At 40.2% G+C, this 22,413-nt stretch overlaps 1 protein-coding gene across 1 annotated transcript; it reads right to left on the minus strand.

Moving 5' to 3' along the window:
* Window positions 1-10,074: 10,074 nt before the first annotated feature.
* AREG (amphiregulin) lies at window positions 10,075-20,158 on the minus strand. The gene is made up of 6 exons (XM_056111497.1): window positions 20,098-20,158; window positions 18,743-18,991; window positions 15,656-15,857; window positions 14,690-14,845; window positions 12,220-12,331; window positions 10,075-10,155 (listed from the first exon to the last, which is right to left on the minus strand). The coding sequence occupies exons 1-5, from the start codon at window positions 20,156-20,158 to the stop codon at window positions 12,238-12,240; spliced, it is 762 nt and encodes a 253-aa protein (XP_055967472.1). The 3' UTR covers window positions 10,075-10,155; window positions 12,220-12,237.
* Between the last annotated feature and the right edge of the window lie 2,255 nt (window positions 20,159-22,413).

The raw sequence follows: 22,413 nt of genomic DNA on the forward strand, positions 1-22,413 counted from the left end.
TGCCACAGCTAAAATAAAGAATGTTAACGTAGCCTTCAAGAGTTGCCTTTTTGAGAGGAGAGGACTTCATTCCCACTAATTGAACAGACTCACTCTGAGATACAGGACAGATTGTCCCATGATGTATAAAAGTGGAACATTTATTATTTTAAACAGGAGGTAACTGAGAAATAGGAGATCAAGAATAATGCTTTTCTCAAGTATTTCTCCTTGCAGCAGAAAACTAGTCTTTCATTCCACCAAGAGATGGGAGACAGCTGTAACTCCCCACTGCAATTTCTAGGGCCTGATTGCTTCTGTCAAAAAAGCCTGAAAGATTCCTTTCTAAACTGTACCTAAAAATTCCCTTGTCCTGTCTTCTTCTACCAAATTTATTACCCTCTCTTTGTAAAACTCTATAAGTTCATTTTACTAACCTCATGACACATTCCATAGTCTGTGGGCCTCTGTGCACACATTGTAAACTTGCTTTTCTCTTGCTAATCTCTCATATCTGTTTACTACCAGGCCAGCCCAAGGAATCAGATGGAGTGACCTCGCATCCAGATTTTCCCTTCGCTGCTAGCTACATTTTCTAAAATTTTTATAAGGCTAATTTCTAAGCAGTAATAACCAAACTGACCAAGTAGCCATTTGAGTATTAAAAGTGAGTTCATAGACCTCATTTTCAAATGAGGCCAACATTAAGAAGAATGGACTTAACTGAGGGCCTCTGCTCACAAGAGCCCAAAAATCTCCTTTCCAGGTCTGAATCATCTTTATTAAGGAGACAAAATGACACACAAAACTACATAGAGCATAAGAGACCGTGAGGAAAAGACACAGAGTCTCTACAATGCCTTCCACCACACAGCCTTTCAGTGAGTGAAACTTGAAGGCAGATACCCACTGTAACTCACCCCTTTATCTCTAGAAGTTCTGTTCCACCAGTTACTTGGTGATGATAAAATCCCCTGGAGACTTGAGTAACACCTAACTGACAATGAATTATGTACTCTGTTTTTTCTTGTCCATAATCTATCTTTAATTAAATACTGTCTTCTTAAGATTGCTTTAGGTCAATTTTAATGAAAAACTAGTGAATTCCTATATCCTGCACTTGACCTTAGCATTGAGTTCTCTGGTCCCTAACACCTCCAATAGTATGAGTTATAGGCTGGAAAAAAAAGCAATAGGAAGATTGCCTAATGGCTTGTTGGTGACTTATGACTCAAAAAATGTACCTAGATCCAGAGAAAGCTCAAGGAATTAGAGTTCATGCTTTGCATGTATGAGGCTTCAGTTTGATCCCTAATACCACACGGTTTTTGGAGTCTTATCAGGAGCGACCTCAGAGCACAGAGCTCGAAGTAACCCCCAAGGACTTCCAAGTATGTCCCCAAAACAAAAACAGTTATGCCTTAGAATTAATAGACTACTAACAGCATGCAAAAATTGTGTCAGAAAGAAATGTCCTCAAGACCAGCATCCCCTTCCCCTTGGCACGAGAAGAATTATGGGATCCTCAAGTCTCTTAATTTCTCCAATCCAAGAACAAAACATTTGAGTGGGAGAAACTTGGGGGTAGCAGTCACAGTCTGGGCACAGTTATTCTGCTGTGGAACTTCAGAGGCTTCCCATTCCAAGGTCAGTCCAGGCTGTGACTTAGGCCCCAGCTGGCTGTCTTGTCCTTCTCAGGCAAACTGGGGGGAGGGATGGTTACTATATTAAATGTCTTTGGTGGGTTTCCCTACTTTTGGGGGTAAAGAAGAAATGATTAGAATTTTAAAAGTCTTCTAGAGCTTTCTTGCCTTGTGCTACTGATGGAAATAGAGGACAAGTTGTTCTGCCTTGTGACCCCTGCCAGGGACGTATACTTTGGCAATAACAGAAGCCAGAAAGGGAAGCCTGGAAGACTAGAAGTAGCAGCAATAAGGAATAGTTTTCATCTTCCACCTACTCTCAAGAGGACTTTTTCACTATCCCAGGCAAGCAGTATTTTAAAATAATAATAATAATAATAATGATAATAATAATAATAATAATCCCCCTCCCCTGTCACTGTCATCCTGTTGTTCATCGATTTGCTCGAGCAGGCACCAGTAACGTCTCCATTGTGAGACTTGTTACTTTTTTTTGGCATGCCGAATATGTCATGCCAGGCTTTGCCATGTGGAAGGGATACTCTCGGTAGCTTGCCGGACTCCCTGAGAGGGATGGAGGAATCTAACCTGGGTTGGCCACTTACAAGGCAAATGCCCTACCTGCTGTGCTATTGCTCCAGCCCATAATAATAATAACAATAATAATAATAAAAATAATAAAAATAATTGAAATTCCAGAATACTCTAAAATAACTAACCATTTAAAAATCCAGTATGGGGAATAATAATTGCACAAGTGGTATGATGGAGTGATCAGCAACCGCTATTCAGGAATGAGGTCCTTATTGAAGAATATTTCTCTTTCTTGGGTAAGGATCATAGACATATGTGGTAATGGAGCCATAGACTATAAAGCCAAGACCCAGAGACTATAAAACCCAGCTCCCGGAAGAGAACAGTGCAGAGTCTTCTGCCCCTGTGCCTGGCAGTCCTTGCAGGGGACCCTTGGAGGGGGGCTGGTTGAGTTTCCCTCCCAGCCCCGAGCAGAGCTCCGGCAGCCGAAGACCTTCAGAACCAGCCACCACCATGCTGAGACCACTCTCCACATGCATGAAGGTACCGGCAGAGGAACACAGGCATGCGGGTCCCGGGGCTGAGATCTTCAAGCCTGCTCAGATCGGGGCTGAGCATCCTCCACCCAGATCCTCCATCTTCCAGTAGGCAGGGGTCACACCCACCAACTGGCCCCCTGGCGCCTTGTAGTCCCATCAACGGCCAAGACCCAGAGACTATAAAACCCAGCTCCTGGAAGCACGTGGCCGCATTTGTGGCCACGTGACATCTTATTATCTCATTCTTACTTTGGACAACCTGGCTGGCTACCAAATGTAACCTGTCCACACAGCAGAGTCTGGCAAACTCCCCGTGGCGTACCCAATATGCCAAATACTAGTAACAATTATGGGTCTCATTCTCCTAACCCTGAAAGAGCCTTGAATATGGCACTTTTTAAAATCTCAAGGCTAGGATGAAGGAGATGTTGCTGGGGCCTGCTCGAGGCAATAGACAAACAACAGGATGATCGTGATCGAATATTTCTGAAATGAAATCTATATTGATCCCCAAGTAATTGGTATGTGTAAGAATGTATTGCTACATTTAGGGTGATGTATAAATGCCACACTTAATATCAAATGCTTTTGGAAATATGCCACATTACTATATATAGCATGGGTATCCATCCAATTATTTTCTTAACAGTAAAGCATGGTTTCCATCCTATAAAGTAATAGTCTTGCAAGGAAAACAAAAGTTCAGGGATTCTTCTTTCCTGACTGGCATCAAATGACTTGGGCAGAAGCAATAATATAAAAAGAACTTATTAATTTATACAGAGATTGCAAGGGCATTTGTTTTGCTCTAAGCAATGACATATTGGTCTTCATGATTTGGGGGTTATTCACCCATCTTTGTTTTTTATTTTTCCGTAAGTTTCTTTGCGTACTAGCAATGGCACAAAAAAAAACAAACAAAAACTACTTTGTTCTTCCAGTTCCTAGCACCATCCTTATGCCAATCTCTCTGCACTTATTTCCTGCTCCACTACATTCATCACTTCCTTTCTTTGGTTCTATAAGTTACTAAGTTAACTTATTCTTCCCAAATGCCACTCTTAGTCTTAAACTTTTCCCCCCATGAATGGGAAAATGTACTTTTGTTCCAGCAAACATTCTTATGTGCAGAAGGTAAGTTAGGACTGGGGTAAAAGGAGTTTTAACTTGCTTACAGGCCCTTAAGCTTGTTGCTCAAACTTTAAGTGTATGAACTATGTTTTTGTGCACTGGAGAGTAATTAAGGTACACTAGGACCCATTAAAGCATCTTAAATTCACCTTTTACTCATTATGATCCATGGTTAATGACTAGATTTCAGAAATTCTGTGGACCTCCTATCATCAGAGACAACAAAAATATGAATGGATTAGAAAACTTTATTTTCAAGTAACTTTGTGATTCTAAAGGGGTTTCAATTAGCCCTACAATAAAATAATTCAACAAGTTTGAGTGGATATATATCTTTCTTCTCTCTCTCTCTGTCTCTGTCTCTCTCTGTTTTCTGTCTTTCTGTCTCTATCTCTATCTGTCTGTCTATCTATCTATCTATCTATCTCTAAGTTGGCCCACACCGAGTGGTGTTCAGGGCTTACTCCTTACTCTGTGCTCAGGGTTCACTCCTGGTAGTGCTCAGAGGGCCACATGTGGTATCAGGAATTGATCTCCAATCAGCAAGCATACACCATACCTGCCGCTAACTCTTTCCCTAGTCAACTTCTTTCTTCAAGCCCTGACTGAGAACAGAAGAATGTAGCCAAATTAGGTCCAGTGAATTAACAGTAGACAATGTTAAACCTGAGCTAAGCAATGGTGGTAGAATCTCAACCTCAATGAGCTTCTTTTCTGGGTTAAAGAAAGGCAGGATTAGAGTTGCTTACCAGTGACTCACCCTCCCCTAGCTACAGACAAATGCTGAAGCCAACCCACTTGCTCACTGAGCCCAAGAGAGCCAAGATAGATAGAGTGACCACAGAACCCTGTCTTTGCAGGCCAGTGATTGCTTTCTGATAACCATGGTCCAGTGAGTTTCACCTATTATTGGCTGGCCAAGGAGATAACTCATTCATCTTATTACAGGGAATTTCAAGTAAGGTGGGGAAAGCATAAAATAGAAATATTCAATGCTAAGGGGAAATACTGTCTCTTTATATATACAATATGTGGAAGTAATATAATGCTAGATAACAAAAATAGTGTATGTTACCTACATATATTTCCACTGAGTTCAAGGAAAGTAAATTCAGTAAGCTAGGAAGTGTGACCTTTGCACTAGCCAGAAGTGGAGGCTTCTCATATCTGTCCTTTACCCTTTCTGATAAAATGTCTAAGTTAGCATAACTTGGTGCTGTACATGGCAGCGCTAGGGCCTGTCTCCAGATTTCTCCTCTTGGTTCCATCATTCACATGGCTGTGAGTGTGTTACTAAGTCTCTTTGCTTTATAATTCTCATCTACGTTGGCAGTTAATGTTTAATAGTGCTTTAAGGAATAAGCAAATGTATACATGTACAGTCCTTAAAACGTATTAAGTACTTGATAAGCATGCAGAGTTAATTGCTAAGGCTTTGGAATTTGTCCAATAAGAAAAATCCCTCACATTTTGTTCTCTCACCCAGACAATTTTAGCAGGTTTTTAGCAGGAAAACTTTTTGTTTTCCCTTCCAGTCTCTCACTGTCTCTTTAAGCAGATCTTCTGGTCTTTATGCAAAATTAGCTGTCCAGAATGAGTTGCCCTTGAAAGGACAAGAAAAACCAGTAGGCCGGAGCTCCTGCTTTGTGTGCAAGAGACTCAGGTTCAATCCCAAACACTGCATCCCCTTCATCAGAATTGAGCCAGAGTAGGCCCTGAGCACCTGCCGTGGATGGCCCCACACCAAAACTAAATAAATTCACAAAATGAGTTGCCATTTATAGATAAGTAATTTAAATATAGCAGCAGCATCCTTTTCTTCTATGGAGGTTTTTTCTCTTTTTTCTTTTTGCTTTGGTTTTTATTTTCCTCGGGTATCCATATAGCTGCTGTTCTCATAGCAACTCCAATCTTTTTTTTCCCCCCGAACCAGAGGTTTCTTTAGTTTCTTCACACCAACAGTCTTGCTCTTTCTCTCCCCTACTCCGGGATTCTTACCTGGATTCTTACCTTCTCATGTGATTTCACTTCTAGCACTGCTACTGGCCTTAGGAACCCAAGATTTGTTTTTCTTGGCCTGGTAAAGAATGTTTTTCTAGTACATGGTCTTTGCCTATGGGTTTGGCATCAATAAAATTCTTAGATTTTTGGTGTCAGGACTCTGAGTGTGATAAAGCTTTTGTGAGTGCTGTTTGGACTCTCTGGGACTCAGGAATTTTCAAGACTATCTTGACTGTTTTCCATAGAAAGTTTTCATTGAGGGAAACACTCATAATTTTCTTTAGGGAGTTTTTCCCTTGGAGATGGCTTGGAAGCTCCATACTCTACTCAAACTTTGTGTCTCTATATCTAGCTGTTCCTCAATCTTTATATAGTAAGCTAATAATCTAAGAAGACTGTCCTCGCCGCCAGAGCCCCTTGGAGGGGAGCGGGTTGAGCTTTCCTCCCCGCCCCGACCAGGGTTCTGGCAGCCAAAGGCCTCCAGGACCAGCCACCACCATGCTGAGACCACTCTCCGCACACATGAAGGTACTGGCAGAGGGACAAAGTCACGCTGGTTCCGGGGCCGAGATCTCCAAGCCTACTCGGATTTGGGCTGAGCATCCTCCACCCAGATCCTCCAAATTCCAGTAGGCGGGGGTCACACCCACCAACTGGCCCCCTGGTGCCTGTAATCCCATCAACGGCCAAGACTCAGAGACTATAAAAACCAGCTCCCGGAACCGCGCGGTCGCATTTGCGGCCGTGCGACATCCTATTAAAAGGTAAAGGTAAAGGCCCTCCCGTTGATCGTCGATTTGCTCGAGCGGGCCCAGTAACGTCTCCATTGGAGACTTTGTTGTTACTGTGTCTGGCATATCGAATACTCTCGGTAGCTTGCCGGGCTCTCCGAGAGGGGTGGAGGAATCGAACTCAGGTCGGCCATGTTGGCTGCTTGTAAGGCGAACGCCCTACCCGCTGTGCTATCGCTCCAGCCCTATTATGACATCTTATTATCTCATTCCTACTTTGGACAAACTTGCAGGCTATCAAATGTAGCCTGCCCACAGGGCAGAGTCTGGCAAACTCCCTGTGGCGTACCAAATATGCCAAATACCAGTAACAATGATGGGTCTCATTCTCCTAAAGAGCCTTGAATATAATCTCAGGGCTAGGATGAAGGAGACATTACTGGGCCTGCTCAAGGCAATCAACGATTAACAGGATGATTTGTGATTGTGAATCTAAGAAGTAAAAATGCTTCTTTTTCTGAATTCTGAGAGACACCCTCACTAGTTCATTGAATTTAATAATGGAATAGTGGAAATTCTGATTTATAACACTCACGAAAGTCTGGTCTATGACTAGATCTAAAGTAGAGAGAAATTTTGAAATTCTGAATCCCTTTCCTGTGGAATTTGTCATTCTCTCCGGGCAGATCATGTCAGAATCAGGCTGAATTCAGTTTAATTTCTTAAGACACCAGCTGGCGTCCAGATATAGTTACCGACATTCATCAATGTATGCAAACTTCTTTACCCTGCAATGGAAATTGACTTTGGGATCTCTTTAACTTTCTGTCCACCAATTTCTTTCACCATTGCTTCTCTTTCCATTTCTACAAATCACATGGGCATAGGCTTATATCCTGTTGGTTTGACTAGTAATTCCTGTCACTTCAATAAGATGGTGTACCTTTTATTGCATGCAGGATTATGATTTGGATGGGTGCTGGGGAGTTGAAATCCTGTCCCTTCTCTGCGTGCTGTGGCTTGGAACTGAGGAAGGAAGGGCAGACCTCTGCTAATTCTCAGTAAATACACGGCTCAGCACAAGTTTGCATCAGATACTTATTAATCACTTTGGTTTCAAATTCTGGGAATTCCTTGCTCATATCCTCTCACCCTTTTAAGTGAAAGGTCCTGTATTTTCTTGTTGACATTTAGTCATTCCTATAATCTCTTTTTAGGTTCCAACATTGTAAAGTCCTCCTCCCTTCCTGTCAACTATCAAATTTGTCCATGACATTAATATGGCTCCCTAGTTTTAGCATAAAAAGAAGTATATTTTTTAAAAATTTTATTCATTAGAAGAATTTGCTTAAATCTGTCCCTACCATTAATTACAAATGTATTTTTAGGGAGCAAGGGGTAGGCAATTATTGCCATTTTTATCTTTCTTAAAAATTTAAATTAACTATTTAAATCTTAATAATAATTTTAATATTCAATTGTCATTATATAACATTGTTCAAGTTAACACCTTGGTTATAGAAGTAGTAGAGAAGGGAGTTTGACTCTCATTGATCAGCTCTGAGACTTTGAACAAGTAATCACTCTGAACTTGTTAGCTCTAACATGTGCCTATCTTCAAAAAATATAATAAGAATTTGACAAAAGCCCTATGTGTAAAGGACTTAGAATATTTCTTAAACATCGAAGTTTTTCAAAAACCTGGGCAAAAGATTGAGTGCTAAGTTAGAGACAAATTGACAGGCTGTGAATATGTGCTGAAATTATGTTTATTGGCTAACTTCCTAAAAAATACTCTCCACATATTTTAAACCTTGCTTTATTTTGTTTTACATTCAGTTAACTTAGTTGACCTGTCAAGGGCCAGTTCGTAAGTTAGTCTTTTTTAAAGAACATCCACCTGAAATATGCAAGTATTTGTTTTAAAGAAGGGACTAACAGAGGTAGAAGAGAGCTTATATAGTTCATATGCATTATACATTCATATGATAATGTTAGGGAAAGAAGTATCTAAACTCTAAATTCTTCTGGGGTTTCTTGAAATGCCATTTCTATAAAATATTAAGCTTATTTTTGTATCTTCTGTTATGTGATGATGATAGTTGATTTAGGTCTCCTGAAAAAAAAAAGAGGCCAGGCCAATTGTTGACTTCAGAAATTTTTGTAAGACTTGGAACATATCTACATGAAAAATGGATAGGGCAGTCTAAGTCCTCAACTTAGGGTGTCTTTATGAACTGATTTTTAAAAATTTTACTCTAATGGGAAGTGAAACACATATATTATGCAGTGCTAGGAAGTCTGGTGTGCTTTCAACTATTTATTTTCCTCATATAAACCCAAGGTTTATGAAGAGTATCATACCAGGTGAAATGAGTCAGAAGGAGAGGGACATACATAAAATTATTGCATAGCACAGCGGTAGGGCGTTTGCCTTGCACGCAGCCAACATGGCCGACCTGAGTTCGATTCCTCCGCCCCTCTTGGAGTGCCCGGCAAGCTACCGAGAGTATCTCGCCCGCACGGCAGAGCCTGGCAAGCTCCCCGTGACGTATTTGATATGCCAAACACAGTAACAACAAAGTCTCCAATGGAGACGTTACTGGGCCCGCTCGAGCAAATCGATGATCAACAGGAGGGCCTTTACTTTACTTACTTTACTCAGTTGTGGAATATATTGAAAAAACCAACAAACAAACATAGTATGAGACTAGTATCCAAGGACAGTAGAAATAAGGATCAGAAATACTGGTCTACAGTTGGAAGCCTGCCTCAAGTGCTGGGGGAGAAGCCATTTGATATAGAGAAGGGACAAAGAGTAGGAAATGGTCACTCTGGATAAGAACTGTGTGCTGAAAATAGATAAAGGACCAAACATGATAACTTCTCAGTATCTGCATTGCAAACCATAATGTTGAGAAGGAAGGAAGGAGGGAGGGAGAAAGAGAGAGGGAGATGGAAAGAGAGAAAGTGAGAGTAAGAGAGTGAGAGACAGATATAGAGGAGAGACAGAGAGAGGGAGAGAAAGAGAGAGAGAGAGAGAGAGAGAGAGAGAGAAGGAAATTGTCTGCTATAGATGCTATAGAGACAGGCTGGGGGAGAGTGGAGGGAGAGAAACTGGGGACACTGGTGGTGGGAAATGTACATTGGTGGAGGGATGGGTGTTGGAACACTGTAAGAACTGAAACCCAACCATGAACAGCTTTGTAGTTCTGTATCTCACAGTCATTCAATAAAAATAAATTAAATAAAATAAAAAATTTTAAAATACTTATGACATAGTGTTAAAAGTACCCTTAAAATCTTGTAGTGCCCAAACTAACATCCAAACTCAATATTTTGATTAAAAAAGTTTAATGAGCTGTAAAATAAATACACTTCCATTAAATATTAAATAAATTATTTACAACTTGAAAAAATATTTTTCATCTCCATGCATCTTTATGTACAGGAATAAGACTTAAGCATAAAAAGTGACAACTAAAAGTTTAAAACTGTCAGAACAAAAGCGGTTCTTTTTTTCTTTTGATCCACTGGAAAAGAGGAACCAACTCATCATTCAGGGTGTTGACGTGGCTGTGACTCTGATCTGATACCCTGCAAGAAAGCAAAATCAAATGTCAGAGGTCAGCTCCATTAACACATTGATGCTGGCCTATAACCGCTACAGTATGCATTTTCTCAACCACATTCAAGTATGAGCTACTACCATCAACAGGTTGTTATGTGTCAAAGAATAACAAAAAAAAATAAGATTTTTGTCATTTTTTCTAAGAGGTGCAGAGTTTTTCCAAGATAACTTGAACCCTCTTTTATACCTACTTAGCTAGAAGATTGCATATGCTCAATCTGTTTTGTTCAACGTGCTTAATATAAAAAGCAATAGTGATGAGAACTAGCTTTCCTAACCAAATCTGTGCAGTGGACATAATTAAAAAGAAAGATTAAGTCGCTCAGTGTATTTATGATATGTAGCTAATTTAGGATAATTAGTACTGAGGACATAATAACAGTCGCTACCACTTAATAGGCAGCCGCTCAGTGCCAGCACAGCAATTTCCTTTTTCCCAAATCATTATGGGACCTACTTCGAGAAATACCAGTTACATTTAAGAAACCCCCCCCAAAATCCATTCTTATTCATGATTATGGGCCGAACTATGGTGATTTAAGGCAATATATTAATGATTTTTGCTGTATTAATTTTTTTATGTAGGAGTACTGCTATTCAGCCACTGATTAGCTGATTGAATTGGGCATGAACCCCACTGTATTAATTTTTTAACATAACACTGAAATGGATAATTATCCATTTCATGAATTATTGAGCTAATTCTATAATGCCTCAGAACATAAAACCTGCATAGTCAAAACTGAGTATAGTGAATCTCTAGGTGCCTGTAGGGCTAATTTAAAAAAAAAAAGGAAAAAATGAAAACTGTGGCCAGGGAGATTGAATAGTGGGTAAGGCCTTGCAGGCTACCAACCCAAATTCAATACCCAGAACTCTTTCTGGAAGTGACCCCTGAGTGCAGAGCCAGGAGTAACCCTTAGCACAGCTAGATATGGCCTCAAGAAAAAAAATAATAAGAAAAACCCCAAAAAGTTGAAACACTGACTTAGGAAAATTTGCTTTTTACTTCTTTTAACTCTTCACTTTACATCTCTCTCCATACTTACTTCCTACATGTTCTGCTCTGCTTTTTACCAAAAAATAAAATAAAAATAAAAACTAAAATATATGCTCCAACAAAGCTAGCTCTCAAATTTGCATCCCATCTTGCTTCTCCTGTTCTATACTTCCTTTAAAACAGTAGTTGTTGTGGCTAGAGTGATAGCACAGCGGGTAGGGTGTTTGCCTTGCATGTTGCTGACCCGGGTTTGATCCCCAGCATCCCATATGGTCCCCTGAGCACTGCCAGGAGTAATTCCAGAGTGCAGAGCCAGGAGTAACCACTGTGCAACGCTGGGTGTGACCCAAAAAGAAAAAACAAAACAAAACAAAACAAAAAAACAGTAGTTATCTGCTGCCTCTACTTCCTTATGTCCCTTATGTCTGTATTGCAAGACCCTCTCTCTGACTCATCACTATGTGACTACAACACATATTCCAACCTGTTACCCACTATATCCATTTGATCTAGACCATTTTGGGGGCAAGTTTCTAAATTGATCTTTAACATCATAGTATTAATCTTCATTTTCTTCATTAATTTGTATCCCTGATCCCTTCAGTCCTTTGAGAATCCACTATGCACGTGACTGTCTATACATCCAGTCCTATTCTCTAAAAACATTCTACTGAATTCTTTCTGCCCTTTGTTGGAAAGATCTCCTTTTCCACTGGCTCCCAAATGATTATGTGTGTTAGATTTCATCTGGTATTTTTCCTTATGGATTTTTCATGTCTAGCAAACACTAAGATCTTTAAGAACAAAATTTATACTTTATATTTCTCATCTTAATATTTCTTAAAATATTAAACTTACAGTTAATTTCTGATGTTGAGCTTTGAATGTTATCGCATGCATAAAGAACACCACTTTGATATAGGAATTATGTTATGTGTTCACATTAAGAGTAATTACTTTACTATTTTTTCTTGATATGATACTATATTTTTCAAAAGTTTAGAATATGAAGATATTTTAAAATTCAAACCTGTAGTGTTATCTTCATTTATGCAATGATACTTGCATTCCCATTTTCTTGTCTAAGTTTCTTCCGTTCCTCAGCTACTCCTTCATATGCCCTGTAGTATCGTTTCCGAAGCCTTCAGAAAACAAAACATGCCTACTGTTACTTCATTCATTAGAATATTGATTTTATGAACATAGGAAATTCTTTATCATGAGAGACCAAAGTACTATACACTATAACAAACCCTAAAATCTGCTATAAAATACCACCAATATTCTTATTAAAAGGATGTTTGTGTTGACTTTACATGAAAATATTTCCAGAAGGCTGAAATTTCAATAAAAATACCTTGAGGTGCAAACTTTCATAGGCATGAATATACCCAAATGTGCTTTCCCCCTAAAAGCCTAGTTTCCAAGCACAACGGGGGGATGATCATATAGTGTTACTACAAACGGTTTTGTGCTTACAGATCACAGTCACGGTCCTCCCGTTGTTCATCGATTTGCTTGAGCGGGCCCAGTAACGTCTCCATTGTGACACTTGTTACTGTGTTTGGCATATCGAATACGTCATGGGTAGCTTGCCAGGCTCTGCCGTGTGGGCGCGATACTCTCGGTAGCTTGCCGGGCTCTCCGAGAGGGGCGGAGGAATCGAACTTGGGCCGGCCATGTTGGCTGCGTGCAAGGCAAACGCCCTACCGCTGTGCTATCGCTCCAGCCCATGCTTACAGAAATTAACACATCAAAACGTTTGAGGTTAGGAAATTAGTAGAGGAGGTAAGGTTACCCTGCATGGGGCTGACCCCAGTTTGATTCTAGCACCATAGAAGTTTCACAGAGCACCTGCAGGGGGCACTTATGAGAACAGAGCCAGAAACAGTTACTGCCAATCGTGGCCCAATCCACTCCATAAAGATTAAAACTTAAAGTATATTTACAAAACCAGCTGAATTTTATTATTTTTAAAAAATATTTATTACTTCTAGTCCTACTGCCATTTTTTAAGTTCAGTAATAAAATTTCCTTGAAGTTTCTGAGCAAATCTATTTTGTAGTAGGATGTCAATTTACTGATGAAACATTGAAATTATAAGAACTTGTGATGGTTGGCAAAAATCACATAAAAATAGCACTTGTGTCTAAAACTAATGTTTGTTGAGTCTTTCAAATACAAGGTGACCATGGGAGAAAAGGACAATAAGAACTGCTTAGTTTTAAGAGTTATTAAAGCCTCAATAAAATTGTTCATACTTTTCAAAGAAGTTGTAATACTTTAATCTGAATTATTATAACTTATATAAATAATTCAAGACATCTTTAACTAGTAACATTTTCTTCTGTTCTTTTTGTCACACAATAATGGTTTGTCTGAGCAATTTTTTCCAAACATATTCCCTCCATCTAACATGAAGTACTAACAGACCAAAATAATTTCTAGAATGTGCAAAACAAATTTAAACCACACATCAAACTTTATGTGCATCATAAAAGTTTTTATGTGTCATTTTATCATTATCTGATCTGTTTAAAATAATAGTAAACAATGGCAGAAGATAACCCCTTGTTTCCTGAATGGCAGAAGTGGTAGATCATATACACAATCCAGTTGTTAAAGTCATTTACCAAGACCTAAAATTAGAATAATGAGCCTATTGCTTTTCCCAAGCTCTAGTAGCGCATGAGTCATTAAAGAACCATTCATGTCCTCCCCCAACTTCCTTAATTCACTGACTTCTGTTTGACAGACAATGCCATTTTGACATACCCACTAGTGCCTACTACCTGGAACAGTCTACATTCATTGGTCATGAAGTATGTGAACACTCTGAGATGTGTTACTGTGAACACAGACAAGACTCTCAGGGAGTCACACGGTAATAGAATTGTCTTGTTCCCTACACAGAATTTGTTTTTAATAATGGAGTTCCCATACTGCTTTCAACAAAAATTAAAATAGGAATAAGCTTTAAATACCTTCATGCTACAAAATTCATCACTCGGGATTTTTTTTTTTTTGGTTTCTCAAATAGAAGCAGAAGATAGACTCTTACTTAATTAAAGCATTGTCTGATATTTAGTACCAAAGCAGTATCTCTGGCAACCTACAATAAACTAGGTCTTAACTTCTGGGAAGCTTATCTAAGCATAAGATATTCATAGGCAATACCAAGATTAAAAATTAAAAGTTGCCAAAAGTAGAAATACAACATGAAACAAAACCATCAAATTTTAAGTCAAAAAATTTCACACATTTCAGGAAAAAAATTATATATTGCTTCCAAAACAGTAAAAATTTTTACTATACTCTGTGATCTCTGTCAGTACATATTCTCTGATCTTTGTCAGTAAAATATAAAGATATAAGCCAAACATTATATGTCCTGATAAAACAATTTATCAAAAACATGGCATTTACATTGCATTAGAAATGTTGAAAAATATTGAACTGGCTTCATATCATAGGAAATTTTAAAGTTATACATTACTTACAACACTGTAACAGCGACAGCAACCCCTGTGAAGCTCACAGCTGAAATGAAGGCGGCTGTGGCTGCTAACGCAATTTTTGAGAAATCGTTGTCAACCGTTTTTTGCGTTTTCATGGATTTTTCCCCACATCGTTCACCAAAGTAATCCTGTTGACATCTATTTAAAAAAACAAATTTTAAAATTATCAACACTTAAAAGATTCCATATATTTTAGACTTATTTTCTAGTTAATACATAGCCATTCCTCCCCTCCTCTAAAATTTAAAAAGATAATCAGTGGGTGACAGGATGGCTTAGTGGTAAGGGTATGCCTTGCTTTTGTGAAATTTTGGGTTTGATTCTAAGCCACTGCAAAATAAATGAATGTCACCATGTCATATAGTTATTTACTTCAAATCTACAAATCTATATTGTATTTAAATCAAAGATATATCATTTCAAGACATTAAGAGGCTATTTTGAAAAAATAAAAAGCCTATGTCTTTTAATTCTGCATCAATCTTTATGAGCATCTGATGAGTGATATGTCATGCAGTAAATACAGTTTACTATCTTTTGATATGTTAGTGACTTTTGAGGAAAGAAAGAAATTAGAACACAGGTAGAAGTTAACTAATTTGCTTAAAAAAGATTTTATAAAACATATATTTTAAAATTAGAAATTATACCTAGCTAACAAAGACTTGCGGGGCAATCTGGAAATTTGCCACATTGGTTTGTTTGTTTTCACAATGTACAAGTCATTAATTATTTCAAGTTTGTAAACAGTTATATTTGAACTGCTTTTATAACACATACATAATCTTAACCCTAAAATAATCACTATAGGACCTAAAACACTACATGGTTCTTAAAGAAAACCGTCAATTCTTGATCTATACCTTGGAAAGACAAATGGTTTTCTGCACCTAGGAATTTTAGACATGGTGTCAGAAAAATAAAATTCTACGTAACTTAAGAACTTACTTGCATGATACTGCATCCAGATGCTGTATATATTTGCATTCTCCATGAATGCAGAAATTTTGGAATTCGGCATCACATGGATTTTTCTTCTTTTTATTTTTTCTATTTTTTCCATTTTTGCCTCCTTTTTTCTTTCTTTTGGGTTTATCTGTAGTCTTTTCACCTTCTGTTTTGTTTTTCTTTGGCTTAATTACCTGTTCGACTGGTTAAAAAAAATGACAATAATCTCTCCAACCTAAATAGCATTTTGTGACATGAAGGAATTCCTAATAGGACCTGGAAAATAGTATAGGGATTCAGGTGCATCCTTGAATATACCCAACCCAGCTCAATCGCTAGCACCACAGACCCCCAGAGCATCACCGGTGGACCCTAGCACTCACCGTAGTGGTCTGGAGGTCTTAGCATTAACAGGCTCAATGGAGAGTGAGTGGCCCTTGGACTCCCACCGCACCATCTGGGAAGACCATTCCCACCGCAAAAAAGATCTAACAACTCATGGGGATAATTTTCTCTTTCACAACAATGGAAATATCTGTATTATGTGACACTTCAAAATGAACGAACCCTTTTTTTACTTATTAGCTTAAAGTATGTTTTACATCAGCATACTAATTGCTAAATAACTGCTAAATTATTGAAAATAAACATTATATTAAATATATAATATACAGACACTTCTTGAATTTATTGTATTATGTTCTTATTAATGAGCATTAATTAAACAAAAAGGCAAAGTTGGATGCATTGCTCTCCACATGGTATATAAGAATGCAATAAAGCCAACTGAAGGCAAATGCTTTGCCCTAAGACACACAACTAGTAGTGTCGGGATGTTAAATTCTGTTATTTGTTTTCCCATTTTAAAGTTTCCTCACAAAAAAAATCAATACCATTGATTAAAGTGGAACTTGGATATATTTGTTGATTGTATTTACTCATATTGATCCGTAATTACTATCACAGCATGTAGATTAGCAGATAACACTTGAGAGTAGATAAAATTATAGATTATCATTAATAACTGTTTTCAACTTCTAATCAATAAATTATAAGTCATTGATGTCTTCTCGGGATATCATGTTGCGGTGATCTATTAAAATTATAGGAATCCAGACATATCTGTATTTGATGTTTCAGAGATTCATTAACTTCAGATCCCCAGAAACATTTCCTCAATGTATTTGCATGGGAGTTCCACACCCACCACTGCTTAGAGTCACTCCTAGCAATGCTCAGGGGGCCATTTGCAGTGCCAGGGATGGAAGCAGGGTCAGCTTGAAGGCAAGCACCTCACCTGCACTACCTTACCTCTCTGGCCCAATTTTTGTTCAAATATATCTATGTATACACACACACACACACATACACACACACACATGCACGGTATAATTTAGTCACACAGAAGGGAAAGCTTTGAGGTTTACGCGAGTAGTAATTTAGCCAAGTGCAGTGAAAGGGGAAAAACCATAATATTGTAAAAGTATTAGTCACAGTGGTCCTGTGGCATCCATGAAATAGCAAGCCTTAGAAAACATAGTAGAGTACCAAATAGAAAATATTGTGATAAAGTGGGAAAACAAATACCATAAGAAAACACCATAAGCAAACATAAAGTCCTCTGATCAAACTATTTTAAACAAATATTATGTCTCTTCATTAGATAAAAATACTCATCAGGACAATAATAGTCATCATGTCGCAGTCCCAAGACATTAATTCCAATGGTAGAACAGCTTTTCAAAAGTCCACTCTGTCAACCGTGTTTCCACTCTATTTCATAATGCACTGAGCACTAACCATTTTTACCACTAACAATTCATTTGTCTTTTAAAATCTTAACAATTTGTAGTGTCTAATCACCGTGACAGTCTACTCTCATCTCTCTACAAATTAGGATCATAAATGGATTCCTTCCTCATCTTGCATGAAAGCACAAAATCAGAAATGAGGGAGAAAAGTGGAAAGTTCCCTTGAACTTTCTCTATGTCTGCCACTTAATCAAATCACTGTCACTATAGAGCCTTCTGCCCCCCAGTGGTTCTGGGCCAGACCTGGAATCCCAGGAGGAGGGAGTAGGAAAGCAAAGATCAGAAGACAAGATGACCAACTGCAGACTCCTACAGGTGATGCCACTAAGCTCTTGAGGAACTGCTTTACTGCTGAACTGTTTTCTGCCCTCAAACAGGAAAGGAAATGAGGGTAGGGAACAGTACTTTCATACTCTCATTTGAAGCAAATTTTCCTTTAAAAGAAAAGAGAAAAAAAAAAAACTGTTGGTCATGATTACTTAACCAACAAATGGTATTTGGATTTACTGTATCCTTATAAAAATCCCTGCATATTTGTCCTTATTTTTTCCATAAAGGCCTATTATTGTTATCATCATCATCATCATTACTACTTCTATTATATCCAATTTTTCAACACTTAGTATTTCATTATTTATTTATTCATTGCTGACCTGAGGATCACAAAACCTCTACCCCTGAGATACATCCTGGCGTCCCCGCGAAACTTAGTATTTTCAAAACTTAAGTTTTAGAAATAGCCCATTTCCCATTCATTCCTCCCTTATTCATTCATCCCTTATTTGTGATACAATGCAGTTATTTAATGAAAAGCAGTGCTGGGGAATCAATACAGAAGCTCAGATGCCATGTGGATGGATGGTCTGCCTGAAGCCAACATCCTTTTCCCAGAATGGGGTTAGGAGCACCATCTGGAGTCAAACTGGAGCTTTGCCTGGAGTCCACCTGTTTGCTGACTGTGCAATAGGGACAGAGGACATAACCTTCTGAGTTTCCAATTTCACATGGGTAAACCTGAGGGGAATTCCTTTGTCACGGAGCAGCAGAGATGAGACTGAAAGGGCTTAGAAGATTTGTTAGCATTGCAGAGGAGGAGGGACCCACATCCTGGAAGGCAGCTCACCGCGCAGGTATGCAGCAGCTCAAGAGATCCAGGGAGAGGCCGTGCTTTTGAAGCAGCTTCGCTCAGACACACACACACACACACACACACACACACACACACACACACACACACACCCCTTACAGGCTACTGTGCACCTTATCCTCTACTCACCTCTGACTGAATCATCCACAACATAGCCAGAGAGTCGCGGCTCGTTATCATACTCTTCCGAGTAGTCATAGTCGCTCCCTGAGGACAGTTCGCTACTAGATGACATTTCGCTCACAGGGGAAATCGTGCTTCCTGGGGCCATCTGACCGGTGGAGCCCACCTCAAATCCATCAGCACCGTGGTCCCCAGAAAATGGTTCTCCTTTCTCAGAAGAGGTGTCATTGACCTCCAGTCCAGCAGCGTGAGGGGCTAAGGAAGGGAGATCAAGGGGAGAAGAGGGGAGGTAAGGCAGGTTGTCTTTCTCACCACTCAGCGGCATCCGGGAGAAATGTTTATCTTCTGATATCAAAGTACTTATTGCACATGCACTATTGTTTGTGATTGAGTCACTTATGAAAGCAGCTTCACATTTTGCCAACAAGCAAACTCAGCTGTTCCAATTACCGAGCTGCTTTCATCAAGGTTATCTTTTCCCTAGAGTCGATGTTAGCTCCCGAAAATACGGCCAGACAACTCAGACAACTTAATCTCACATGACAGCATCACAAGGAGGAAGGGGAAGGGGGGGAGGGGTAGGAGGCGGGTGGTGTCAAAATCTAAAGATCGCCCTTACTTCACATCCCAAATGCAAATGCATTTGCTAGAAAGTTGCCTGTCCCCTTTCAATAGACAACTTCTGAGTATACCGACACCGGGTTGTCTAAAGCTGTGCTGACATCCAAAATACATACATACATATATATATATATATATATATATATATATGTCTAAAATCTGTCAAAAGCAATGCCTCTTTTTACTTGATAAGCATGGCTCCCCTTTTCACCTCGACATTCTTATTGCCTTGCTGAATTATGATTATTCGTAGCTAAAGGAGAACTTGGGTGCTGGGTAGAATTAGGGTGAGGGGCAGAATTTCAAGCCCGGGCTTAATCTTTTTTAGAGCTCAGTAAGATAGCATTGAGGGGTGGCTCTCATTCCCCCCTACCCCCACCCTCGTCGTGAGATCCTCGAAAGAAGACCAAGATCAAATGACCCCGCCCAGGAGATGGAGCACTCAGACAGGAGGCTCCCGGGTCCTGTGGGGAGGGAACTGCTACACTCTTGCGACGTGCGGACCGTCGGCCGTCGGGGTGACTGTGAACTAAAGGGCCGGGCTGGGGGATCTCCCGGAGGGGGACCCCTGGGTTCGGATCTAAGTCAAGGCACCGACACTCCCCGGGCGCCCTCTGGCTGCCTGGGAGCTCCCGAGTCCACCTGGTTTCTGCTCCTGCCGGGGAGGGACCTTCGGGAGCGGGTCCGGGCGGTCCCCGCGTCCCGGAGCGTCGGATGCGGGGGGCGCGGCGCGGGCTCACCTGGACCGAGGATTAGCAGCGACAGCACCACTGGCGCCAGCGGCAGCAGCGGGGCTCGCATTGGTCCCTCGGGAGGCGTCGGCGCAGCGGTGGAGCAGCGGGGCGCCGAGGGGGCCGGGGCCCGAGTGCGGGGCTGCGCGTCTCCGGTGCGGCCGCGGTCGGGCTGCGGGCGCGGGCGCGGGCACCAGGTGTGGGAACATTCCGGAGGCGCGGCCCGCACCTGCCACCTTTATAGCCCCGGCCCGTGACGTCATGCTAGGGCGTGGGTGGGGCGCCCCGGAGTGACTACCCCAAAACCGCACGGCGCGAGGACGGACCGATGGACGATGCCCCACCCCCGCCGCGGCCCGCGGGGAGGAAGTGGAGAGTCCATCCCTCGCGGCCGGGGAACTGCAGCCGCCGAAACTCCTCCATCCGGACTCTTGGAGGGTTCGCACCGGGCAGTCAAAAGTCCCAGAGTCTGGGGAGGAAAAAAAAAAAAACTTGGGGCGGGCTCTGATGGATTTTTCTGTTAGAGACACACGGGAGCGGGAGCAAGGCTCCTATGAAGATGTCAACGACGTTCTGGAGAGCAAGAGTGACTTAACAGTGATGGTCTGACATCCCTGCGGAGCGTCAGTGAAATTCGTGAAATGACTAGACACCGGCAGCCAGCATGGGCCGGTAGACTCAACCCAGGGTTCTTTGCCACCCGCTGCAGCATTTCCGATCGCCTCCCTCTCCGATTCATTGTGTAACCCCCAATTAGCCTTTTTTAGGGGGAGTTGGGGTCGAACTTTACCTACACTGACTCAGTGACCCTTCCTGGGAAAGGTTCACTCCCCTTATTTTACAAGGACAAAAGAGAACTTACCACAGCAGGTCCATGGGTGAAGCCAGGTGAATTCCCTCTCCACTCTGATTAAGAAATTCAGAATAATCCTTCTCCTAAGGGAATAATCGCTACTAGTAGCACAGGGGCATGTGAATGAAGGTGGTGCCCAAAGCTGTACCTCCTAAATATCAAGATAAAAGGATGAATTTGCCTCCAAGTTTTGGACCTACACGGGAATTTCATCACGGCAAGTAGAAGAAATGAAAAGGAGGGAGAAGCTGCTTCATTTGACTAACTTACATGTAGAGGCAATTTATGACCGAACTTTTTCTTGACTTGAGCATGAGAAGCAAAGCACTATTCTCTGTTTCCTTGCCTGTCCCTGTAAAACTGCCTTTTTAGGAAGGTGGATTTCATGCATCTGTTGGAATTCTGGGAAACATCTTAGTGACATTTGATAGTGAGTAGACTAAATAATGAAGTAGATTTGGGGAGATGAAATAAACTGTCGTGTAGCAGACATTTTTCTCCAACTCAACATTTATTGAGAGCACAAATGTATACAAATATATCTAAAATATAAACAATAAATATTTAAATAAATGTAGTGTACAATACATTAAATCATACATAATATAATAAATATACTCTAAATAATATATATTTAGGGGGTAGAGAAATAGGTAATAAGATTAAATTCCTGCCTTCTAGAAGTTGTGAGTGATGTGGGCCCAAAACATAGAAAAGTAGTTGTTATAATAAATGATGAAAAAGGTTCAGGAGACCATGGAAAACAAGGATGAGACTTTTTGTCCATATATTTTATGAAAATTTTAAAGAAAAAAATGGCTAAACCACTTATGGAGCTTCCCAAGCAGAAAGTTTAAGAAGAAAGAGGAGCTGAGAAGTTGATGATGCTTAAAGGAGCTATGGCAGTAGAATGATGGTTACTCACTTCCCATTAGGGCTTCATCTCTGGCCTGCACTGTTTGACGGATGAGGCAACTGTGATTCTAAGACTCAGTCTTGCCTGTAGATTTCCAAAAATGGACATTTGGTTTGAATTCAGGCTGTCAACCTAGAATGTCACACCTTTCTGCTTTCATATGCAATGTTTGTTTCTTTCATTTTTGAAAGAACCATTTTTATAAGTAGCATCCTCCTTTGTTTTGTCTTAGTCCCGTTCTTCCAGTTTTCATACTTTCTTATTGAGATGATTGCAAGATCCCGAACACCTATTGTCAAGAATGTTTCACTTTCTTCCTGAGGGGAAAGTGGGACTTTTACATAGAAAATTGTTTAGTGTCTGGGTCTATTTTTCTTTTCAAACCATCATAGAATAGCTACAGCTGCATATAAACAAATTTCACCACATACTGGTTTATTGAAGTTTGAAAGACATATTCTCTATTTTAAAAGTAGGAATAAAGAGATATGCTTGTTAATCAGTTCAAATGCCACAGGTATTTAAGCAGGTAGCACAGATTCTGACATCACATGCA

Source organism: Sorex fumeus, unplaced genomic scaffold (assembly GCF_029834395.1).
Source record: "Sorex fumeus unplaced genomic scaffold, SorFum_2.1 ptg000013l, whole genome shotgun sequence".
NCBI classification, from domain to species: Eukaryota; Metazoa; Chordata; class Mammalia; order Eulipotyphla; family Soricidae; genus Sorex; species Sorex fumeus.

Excerpts from the sequence above, each read along its gene's own strand:
- AREG (XM_056111497.1), bottom strand. The coding sequence starts at position 20,158 with ATGCGAGCCCCGCTGCTGCCGCTGGCGCCAGTGGTGCTGTCGCTGCTA. Across the intron at positions 14,846-15,655 it reads CTGGATGCAGTATCATGCAA|ATGTCAACAGGATTACTTTG; the intron begins GTAAGTTCTTAA and ends TTTTTTAAATAG. Across the intron at positions 12,332-14,689 it reads GCTGTCGCTGTTACAGTGTT|GCTTCGGAAACGATACTACA; the intron begins GTAAGTAATGTA and ends TGTTTTCTGAAG.